Source organism: Triticum aestivum, chromosome 7D, assembly GCF_018294505.1.
Source record: "Triticum aestivum cultivar Chinese Spring chromosome 7D, IWGSC CS RefSeq v2.1, whole genome shotgun sequence".
Lineage (NCBI taxonomy): Eukaryota > Viridiplantae > Streptophyta > Magnoliopsida > Poales > Poaceae > Triticum > Triticum aestivum.
This window is the reverse complement of record NC_057814.1, coordinates 547485292-547496308: the sequence shown is the minus strand read 5'-3', so window position 1 is coordinate 547496308 and position 11017 is coordinate 547485292. Positions and strand designations below refer to the sequence as shown.

At 43.6% G+C, this 11017-nt stretch overlaps 1 protein-coding gene across 1 annotated transcript; it reads right to left on the bottom strand.

The window, feature by feature from the left end:
* Nucleotides 1–6515: 6515 nt before the first annotated feature.
* LOC123166311 (tyrosine-sulfated glycopeptide receptor 1-like) lies at nucleotides 6516–9437 on the bottom strand. The gene has a single exon (XM_044584093.1). The coding sequence runs from the start codon at nucleotides 8974–8976 to the stop codon at nucleotides 6766–6768; it is 2211 nt and encodes a 736-aa protein (XP_044440028.1). The 5' UTR covers nucleotides 8977–9437; the 3' UTR covers nucleotides 6516–6765.
* Nucleotides 9438–11017: the final 1580 nt, after the last annotated feature.

Here is an 11017-nt window from a genome sequence, read left to right as displayed (position 1 = left end):
CTCTTTACTCGTACCGCAATGCATGATCCCGTGACCAACGCCTTAGTCACATTGAGCTCATTATGATGATGCATTACCGAGTGGGCCCAGAGATACCTCTCCGTCACACGGAGTGACAAATCCCAGTCTCGATCCGTGCCAACCCAACAGACACTTTCGGAGATACCCGTAATGCACCTTTATAGTCACCCAGTTACGTTGTGACGTTTGGCACACCCAAAGCACTTCTACGGTATCCGGGAGATGCACGATCTCATGGTCGAAGGAAAAGATACTTGACATTGGAAAAGCTCTAGCAAACGAAACTACACGATCTTTTATGCTATGCTTAAGTTGGGTCTTGTCCATCACATCATTCTCCTAATGATGTGATCCCGTTATCAATGACATCCAATGTCCATAGTCAGGAAATCATGACTATCTGTTGATCAACGAGCTAGTCAACTAGAGGCTTACTAGGGACAGGTTGTGGTCTATGTATTCACACATGTATTACGATTTCCGGACAATACAATTATAGCATGAATAATAGACTATTATCATGAACAAAGAAATATAATAATAACCATTTATTATTGCCTCTATGGCATATTTCCAACACTAAGAGATCTCAAGGATCAATTGTTGTGTCTCTGGGGTGCCCCCCTGCCCCCGTATATAAAGGAGCAAGGGGGAGGCAGCCGGCCAAGGGGAGAGGCGCGCCATAGGGGGGAGTCCTACTCCCACCGGGAGTAGGACTCCTCCTTTCCTTGTGGGAGTACGAGAAGGGAAGGGGGAAGGAGAAAGAAGGAAGGGTGCGCCCCCCTTCCCTAGTCCAATTCGGACCAGACCATGGGGAGGGGTGCGGCCACCTTTTGAGGCCTTTCTCTCCTTTCCCGTATGGCCCATTAAGGCCCAATACGAATTCCCGTAACTCTCCGGTACTCCGAAAAATACCTGAATCACTCGGAACCTTTCCGAAGTCCGAATATAGTCGTCCAATATATCGATTTTTACGTCTCGACCATTTCGAGACTCCTCGTCATATCCCCGATCTCATCCGGGACTCCGAACTCCTTCGGTACATCAAAACTCAATAAAACTGTCATCGTAACGTTAAGCGTGCGGACCCTACGGGTTCGAGAACTATGTAGACATGACCGAGACACGTCTCCGGTCAATAACCAATAGCGGGACCTGGATGCCCATATTGGCTCCCACATATTCTACGAAGATCTTTATCGGTCAGACCGCATAACAACATACGTTGTTCCCTTTGTCACCGGTATGTTACTTGCCCGAGATTTGATCGTCGGTATCTCGATACCTAGTTCAATCTCGTTACCGGCAAGTCTCTTTACTCGTTCCGTAACACATCATCGCGCAACTAACTCATTAGTCACAATGCTTGCAAGGCTTATAGTGATGTGCATTACCGAGTGGGCCCAGAGATACCTCTCCGACAATTGGAGTGACAAATCCTAATCTCGAAATACGCCAACCCAACAAGTACCTTTGGAGACACCTGTAGAGCACCTTTATAATCACCCATTTACGTTGTGACGTTTGGTAGCACACAAAGTGTTCCTCCGGTAAACGGGAGTTGCATAATCTCATAGTCATAGGAACATGTATAAGTCATGAAGAAAGCAATAGCAACATACTAAACGATCGAGTGCTAAGCTAACGGAATGGGTCAAGTCATTCACGTCATTCTCCTAATGAGGTGATCTCGTTAATCAAATGACAACTTATGTCTATGGCTAGGAAACATAACCATCTTTGATTAACGAGCTAGTCAAGTAGAGGCATACTAGTGACACTCTGTTTGTCTATATATTCACACATGTATTATGTTTCCGGTTAATACAATTCTAGCATGAATAATAAACATTTATCATGATACAAGGAAATAAATAATACTTTATTATTGCCTCTAGGGCATATTTCCTTCACACCTTCCCCACCCTACCATCCTGCCAATCAAACATCATGGATACATCATCAACAAGCTTGGTGTACTCAATGCAAAGCTTGTCATTTTTAATCTTAAGCTTGTCCAACTCCCTTTCATGTTGACTCTTAACCTTGGCCAACTCCTTCTCAAACTTCTCCTTGTCAAGTACCCTTCCTAGGTTCTGCTCATGGAACATTTCCCATAGCTTGCACAAACATCTCTGAAGAACAGGAGGCCAAGGCCCATCAACCCACTCTACAACACCACAATTCACACCATTTTCCTGCATTTGTAAATGTGATAAGTTAGTGCAAGTGGACTAGTACCTTATTTCAATGCCATGATTAACTTGATATTTTCTAACAATGAATAACATAAATGATATATGATAAGTTATTACAATGCCATGATTAAGTTTCCAAAGTAACAAAAATACATAAGTGACTGTCATATCAAACAAACTGTTGCATCATATCAAACATAAGTGAACATCCATAGCAGAAAACTTAATTGGCATCTAACCTGGACTGCGCAGCCATAGAAACGCCTTCCTGTTACAATGCCTTCAAAAGCAACACGCTTAATAGGCCTCATTTGGTGCATAATGCACTTGGGTTGAGCAAGCTCAAGTTGGCCACAGAAAAGGGGCTCCACAATGGTGTCATGTTCCTCCTGCAACCAAAATAACCAAAAGAACACTGGTTTCAATCTGCACTCAATACTACAATCAACTTGCACTGTTCATTAACCTGAACACTAAAAAATCCCCAAATCAGCATGAACCCTAACACTGTACAAGCATGAACCCTAGGTTAGCTCAATCCTACAATCAAACCCCACCCTAACTAATCAAGAACAATATCACAGAGACAACAACAACACTACACTCAGCAAGATCCATGGCTGTAGCCTAGGCCTACTAGCACCTAACCCTAACCCTAACCCTAGGTGGCAAAGAAAAACTTACCATAAGTCCCATGTCCATGCTGACGACCTCACACTCCTCCTCGGAGCTCGTTTCCTCGTCGTTCCAGGAAGGCCTGGCGGCAAGGAGGTCAATGGCGACCGGCCTCGAAGACGGCGAGCGGCGACGAGCTGGTACTGGAGTAGGGGAGTAGGAGCAGGGGAGTGAGCGAGCAGGAGAGAGTGAGTGAGCAGGGTGCGCCCGACCGACGGACGGGGTATTTACCCTGGTTCCGACCGGACCGGTCGGGCTAACAGCCATCAACGGCTGCGCCGTGAGCGCGCGTGGCCAGGTGGCCTGACCGGTGGGGCCAACACGTCAGGAAAACGGTTAAAACGCTAGTCTGTGGTGTTTTGGGTTTTTTGAAATAGCCGACCACTCGTTTGGTAGTTTTACGAGAAAAATTAAAAAGTGGTAGTTTTTTAGAACCCTAACCTATAAACTACTAGTTTTATGCTATCTACTCTGAATCATGGGGCTCTTGTATACATTTGATTCCATGTTTACTTTTCATGCACAACTTTTATTATAAAAATTGGTGGGATCTTTTGTTTACATCAGATGAATCAAGAATATTCTGGACAAACATATCAAATAATCAAACCGTCTGTGTGAAAACAATGGTATCTATGTTCCCAAGTGATTATTACAAGCGATGTTATTTCAATACCAAGTGCATACCATGCACATGTTGCCAACTCATTGTTTGACCCAATTTGCAAGACACATTTTTCTAACTATTCAATTTATGCTATAGAAGTTTATATTAATTCACTTACCTAATATAATAGTACAATAGAAATAGACGTAGGTTGCAGGCAGAAATCTCAACCATGGTATAAAACAATACAATACACACACATACACAAATATAACATCAAAACATAATTAAAGAGAAATTTTGATATAACCTAAATTCAAATTTAGCGGAATCAAGTTTTCCAGTGATATAAAATACAATTGTATGTTTGAAAACACTAAAACTATTTTTTAGCAATACTGTTTTGCGATTAACCATGCTAGCTAAATAAAAATAATTATAGTCATGAATAATGTATATGATAAATATGTTTAGAAATATGAATGTTTAGTATATAAAATATTTATGATGTAAGAGCAAAGATGGTGCAAACACAATAATAGCTCTGATGATCATGTTTGCTTCCGTGGGAGCACGGGATCAAGAATCATAAGAATTAAAGTTGACACTGGCAGAGATGAGTAAAACGTGAGTAACGAGATGAAAGTGTGGGCAAAGATTGGTAGACCGCTGCATCGGTAGGCAAAAAATGTGAGAAGCAAAACTAAGATGTATAAGAGAGAAGAGTGACATATAAATTATGACAAAGGTTTGAAGATTGAATCCAAGTTAGGCACATAATCAGGCGCGCTGGATTTGATAGAGCTATATTATTTCTTAGTTGTAAACTTAGAATGCTGAAATTTTCCCTAAAAAGAAAAAATCTAAAACAAAAAACATTTTTGGTCCTACCTGTCTGGGCTCTCCAGTTCGCGCCCACTGCAGGGCGAGCACCATGTCCATGACCAACACCACAATATGCTTACAATCATCATGGCATCGATAATCCCATACACGTGGACATGTTTGGGTATTGAAATATCTAGGCCCGTCTCAGCTAGCCCACACAGGCCCATGCATGTTTCTTTTCAATCGGGTGACGCGAAGTCTGAGGGCTTGGAGGCCAGATTGGATAGTTTATGTCAACCGTGATGGTGCTCGGAGGATGGAAATATTATTTAGCGTGGTAGGTGAGAATCATTATGCACCCCAAAAGACTATATAGTGCCGTATATAGGGGATAAATTGCGCATACGCGCTGCACTTCGGCCAGGACAAGTAGCACATTTTTTTCTCTTTTTTAAATTTCTTTCTTTTCCTTCTTTATTTTTTTCCCTTTTTTTTCTCCTTGTTCTCCTTAAGTAAAATAGATGATTATTTTTCGTGCTTTTTGAATATGTGAACATTTTTTTAAAACACATGAACATTTATTTGAGATACATGAACACACAAATATGTTTTTAAATGAAAGTATAAATAGTTAAAAAATAGTTGAATATTAATTTTCATATGGATGAACATTTTTCTGAACACATGCACACTTTTTCTCACATCCATAATGTTTTTTTAAACATGCGAACAAATTAGATGTTTTTTACATATGTGTGGACATGTTTTCCAACACAATGCATATTTTTCCACTTTACCTTTTTTAAGTGTATATCTAAAACAAGTGAAATAAACCTATTTAAAAATTACATTTTCTTCAAAGTGTTCCTCTCTTTGTTGGGCAGCACCTGAACAAGATCATTAAGATGTCTTGGCGAATTGTCCCAATCACCCAGGCAGTAAGGGAGCCCCCATGCTATATCTATTTGTTTGTCGCAAACTGACTCAGCGATTTGAAAGTTTAAAGTTTGGGATCTTAGGTATGTTTGGAATACAGGAAATTCGGGTCGAGTTAGGTCTGCCTAAGTGCCATTTTAGTTCTACACAATCAAAAAGGGAGAATCCTTTTGGTTTCTGGTTGATTGTACTCTTTTAGGTTCACTGACTTCACAAATTTGCTCAAACCATTGAGTGAACTATATGATGCCCCCCATGTTGCAGTGGGAATCTCTTGTAATATAGATAAGATTTGATTTTTTGAAAACAAGAATATATGATCAGTAATATGAGAACCAAAAGTAAAAGTACATATGATTTACTATGTTCAAATGCGAAGATGTACTTTTCCTAAAATGATTCATGCTTTGGCTGCATGATTCAATAGATAAAATGTTAAAAATGAATCTACGAAAATAAGGTAAAAATTCTCAAGTTGCAACAAGCGACACACAGCGAGTAATTTGTCACAAGGTGGTAGCCACCTTTGCAAGGGGTACCGCTTAACAGTGATTTTGGAAGAACTGATTTTTTTTTTTGAGAAATTTTGGAAGAACTAAGGTGTTGCCGTTTTGCTCAAAAAAGGAGGGTTCTGCCCATTCTGGGCCTCCAACACGTCCAGATCTATGCCTTCTTCAATCCACCGCACGGCCCGATCTCCTTGGTCCCTCCCTACATGACAAGCCATCCATTTCTAAAAAAAAAAAACATGACAAGCCCTCCATTACTCAAAAACAAAAAAAACATGACAAGTCCTCCTTAGCCGGTTAGCCCATAGCCCGTTCCCCTCTCGCCGCCGCACGTCCGCGCCGGCCGACGGGGATGCCACCGCTCGGGTACGGCGTGCGTGCTCCGTTTACGCGTCGAGCCCTCGCCGCGCGGCCGCCTCGGTACCGTGCGGAGCGGAGCTAAGCGACGGTTTCGCCCACGAGCACGAGGCCGCGCCCAAGCGCGCGTGACCGCGGGGCTGCCGCGGCTCCGGCGGCCGACGCCGGCAACGCGCGCGAGTGGCTCCGTGGTGGAAATACAGAACGATGTGCGCGGGAATCGTAAGTTCTCGAGCTCAAGCTTCTGAGTCCGAGCACTCTATAATGTTCTTGGTCGACTCATCTCTGTGGAAAAACGTTGATGGGCTCGCTAACTAGAGCATTTAAACATTTACCATTTTACCTTCTTTAGAATATTTGATTGATGACATGCGTGGAGGTATATGCTGGTAATACTAGCTTACATTTTTATACACATCCAGTTCGAGAAACTACATTACACCCTAGATCGAGGCCTGCGACATCTAATATCTTGCTCTGTTTGCATAGCAGAGGAGAACTGGGAATGACGCGCATAAAGTCCTTGCAAACAATGAAGACTTAAGCGATGTCTTAGTACAGGAGGGAAGAAAAGCACAATGTTCAAAGCATCAGATCTTCAGCAACACGTCTGTTGAGAACTTAGACATCTTCATCACCGCCTGCTTCGAAGGGGGACCACATTTTCAGTGTGATCATCATATGCTAACCTTGCAATAAGGAAGCATGCAAGCAAAATGAGAGCAATGAGTCCCCCCGCGGTGATTCCAATAACTAATGCAGGACGCAAGTTGTTCCGTCGCTTCCCAGAGGCTGAAGATGGTCTTGAGTTGCAGTCATTGTTGATCATAGGTCCGCATAGCTTTGGATTCCCACTGTAGCTGGAATTCGAAAAGGAATCAAACTGTCCTCCACTTGGAACTTCCCCTTCTAGCTTGTTGTTAGAAACATCAAATCTGGATAGGAAGTGCAGATCACTCAGTGCAGATGGTATTGCACCTGTGAGCTGGTTGTCCGACAAATCGAGCGTTTGCAGGTTTGTGAGGTTGCAGATTTCTTGTGGTATTTCGCCAGTTAAGCTGTTGGAGCTTAAATTAAGGATGTCGAGCATTTTTAGCTGACCAATCTCAGGGGGAATCACACCAGTGAAATTATTGTTGTCCAGACACAATTTGCTAGGAAAAGCACCGACCGTCCGGTATTGACGTAATGGTGTCCAAAATGCAGGCAACTCAAGGAACCTTGTGTCCAACTTGGCAGCATTTCTCTCTGATAGTAGCATCGGCATCTTTGTCAATGCAGCTGGTATATCCCCTGTAAGTTTGTTGCTTGATATATCTAGAAAGAACAGGAAGCCCAGCCCATCAATCCAGGATGGTATCGGTCCAGTGAGCTGATTCATTGACAGGTCTAGCATCTCCAATTTTTCAAGCTTTGATATCCAAAGCGGGATTTGCCCAACCAATGGGCAATCATCTATGGTGAGTACCTGAAGGTTCTCAAAACCATCAATTGTTTCATCCTGTGGTATGGTTTCACCCTTGAAGTTGGTTCCCATCATCAGGGAGGTGAGATCCTTGCATCTCTTGAGCATCTGAAGTGTATTTGTGATGTTTGTAAAAGAGTTGCCGGTAATTGAGAAGAAGGAGAGGGACCTGAGATTTCCAATGCTTGGTGAGAACTGGCCATGAAATTGATTGAAAGCCAGGCGTAACGCAACTAGGTTGGTGCATGAGTAGATACTTTCAGGAATTGTACCAGTGAAGTTGTTCAATGAAAAATCAGCTGTCCTCAGATCCAACATGGTGAAGTTGACTTTGCTAAGTTCCCCGGTAAAACTGTTGTTTCTGATGGTAATGTATCTGAGATTTGAGCAGTTACCTAGGGCCGGTGGCAGCTCACCAGACATCTTGTTGTTGTCCAAGTAGAGTTGCTCCAATCTTGTTAACTGGCCGACAGAATACGGAATCTTGCCACTGAGGCCAGTCGATCCAAGATTAAGGACAGTCAGATTGCTTAGTTTTGCTATGTGGGAGCCATCAATAACTCCTTGCAAGAAATTGTTGGGTAAGGAGAGCTGCTCCAGTGAGGTAGCATTGAAGAGTTCCGGCGGGAGAGCTCCGCTGAGGTTATTGTGTCCAACCTTGAGCACTTTCAGCATGGAGCAACTGCCAAGCCCTGGGGGAATGTTGCCACTGAATTGGTTGAAACAAAGGTCAAGCATGTCAAATAAGGGGGCGTTGGTGCAGAGAGAAGATGGTATTTGTCCTGTGAAGGTGTTGTTGCTCGCATTAAGGGCAACCAGATTCCTCATCGCCCCCCATGTTGTTGATGGAAACTGGCCTCCAAACAAATTGCTTGAGATATTCAGCACCTGCAGAGGAAGGTTGGTATCTGAGGCTTGCAGCTCTTGCAGATGACCATCGAGGCGGTTGAAGCTGACGTCGAGGACAGTAATGCTTCTGGAGAACACCAATTCTGCCGGTAGACTGCCTTCAAGCGAATTATGGGACAGGTTGAGGCGCTTGAGGCCAGCAAGATCGCCGAGGGATGGCGAGACGAGCCCTCTGAGACCTCTGGAAGCCACAAAGACATCTGTGACCGTGCCGTCGCCGCTGCAGAGGACGCCTTCCCATTGGCAGCAGTCCGTGCCGTTCAACCACGACACGTTGAGACTGCCGCTGCCGCCCGGCACGAGCCCGCCCAGGAAGCCGAGGAGGGCGCTCCTCTCCTGCTCCGTGCAGGAGCTGGTTGGCGAGACGAAGCAGAGCAGAAGGGCGGCAGCGACAAGGCCGGCGAACGGCGTGGATGATTTGGTGGTGTATCTGCTGCTGCTGCTACGGCATGATGAGCTGAGCGGCTGCATGGTTCCCTCTCATGAAACTCGGCTAACGCAGGGCTGCTTTTGCGCTACTCGGACCCTGATTGCCTAGGGAACCACCATGGGCGATGGGTTCGTGGCGCAGAGCAGCATCGAGGAGGAAGAAGCTGCCTGCCGTTGCCTCGAAGAAAATGGCTAAGGTGAGGCGCTATGGACGCATTCACATCCTAATCGGCTCCTTTTGCACGTTTGCCACTAGCGTGTTTTTCAGCCCATGGAGGAAAAGGAGAATGCTGCTGTGTGGGCCCCGTTCCTCATGTTTGACCTCGTTGCTTGGGCCAGCCGCCAGCCTCCGGTTCTGGTATGCAAAAGTCCAACTTCCCTATGCAATACGACTATACATTTTAGCTGTTGTATATCCTTGTCTAGGATCTCGTCACCTCGCTTTGGAAGTTGGTGTTGAATACTGCGCCATGCCCGTATAATAGTTCACCAGCTACGTATATCTATGCATATCTTTCTGGCTCATTGGTACGACCCTGACGCTCAGGAAAACCAAACTGTAAACTATCAACAACTTACTGTCAGTATTTGCATGTCACCGGCGAAAATCGACAGCCATTGGTGAAGAGCAGCAGCACGACAGCGAGGCCAAGAAAAGGCATGGCTTTCTCACGAATCTTGCCTGAAAACCACATGGCCAAGAGGCATGAGCATACAGGAGATAGGAAAAAGTTTGGCGGCGCCGTGGCGCAAGAGCAGGTTGCGGGATTACCTACTCCGGCGAGGAGCTTGTGAATGAAGGTTGGGTATAATTTCTTTTTGTCTTATCAGGAAGCTATACATTTTTAGTTACATGTCTCCTTTAATAGTAGTAGTCCGTCCTTGGAAGAAGAAAAATCAGCAGTTGCCAGTAGTCACTGCTGAAAAATAAACAGCCCTGACCATGGATTAGTCAGGTCACCCGGAAGACTAGCTGGGGAAAAACATGATACTTTCTTCACTTGAGTTGCTGGGTCCAAGTACACGGCTGTACAGACGAAGGCAGTTTTGTCTGCAGATGGTGCCTCCATGTCATCGTAAGGATGTCCATAGGATGCTGAACATCTGGGACGAGTTGTGGTCAGGTGAACGCCGCGACCACCGTCCACAAGGGTGGGAAGGAGGATAATTGACAACACAAATAGAAGATGTATAATTTAGAAGTGTATCTTTCATTGCAACACACATGCAACCTTTCTACTAGTTCAACATAAAGTCACATTTCTCCCCCTGAAAGTTGTCTTTTGCTCTCAAAACAGTACTGTCCGTTCTGGCCTCCAACATGTCCAGATCTAAGAGAACGCCTTCAACCCAGGAAAATTGTATCTGCCACATTTTGCACTAGAATGGACAAGCCAATCTGAGCGTGCGAGAACACAAGTTTTGTGACCCTTCTGGAAGGTTCCTGACCATTTCTAGGAACCTTCTAGAGGTTCCTAAACCATTTTCTTTCCTTTTCTGGTATTTCCGTTTTGGTTTGGTTTCTTTTTTAGTTTTTCTGTTTATTTTCTTTTCTCTTTTTCAAGTTTATTTTTTTAAGATTTCAAAAACCTCAAAATTTGTTCAGATTTTCAAAAATGTTCCTGTTTTATTTATTTTTCGAAATTTAAAAAATGTTTGAGTTTCAAAACAATACAGGAATTTCAAAAAATTCATGTTTTTAAAATTTGTTACAAATTCAAAAAATGACACGTTTTAAAAAATGTTCAGGAATTTCAAAAATGTTTGTGGTTTCAAAATTTGCTCACAAATTTAAAAAACGTTCCTGATTCAAAAAATGTTTGTGGTTTCAATTTTTTGTTTGGAATTTCATGAAATGTTCCTTTTTCAAATATTTAAAGCTAGCTATGGACAGGGGTGCGTGGAAGCTTGCTATCCATGTGCCAGAGTCATGAGTTGGTTGCGAGATCTTATAGGTTTCACCTCTAGCCTATCCCAACTTGTTTGGGACTATTTGTTGTTGTTGTTCCTTTTTCAAATATTTGGTCACAAGTTCGAAAAATGTTCACAGTTTTCTAATTTATTTAGAAATGCATAATTTGTT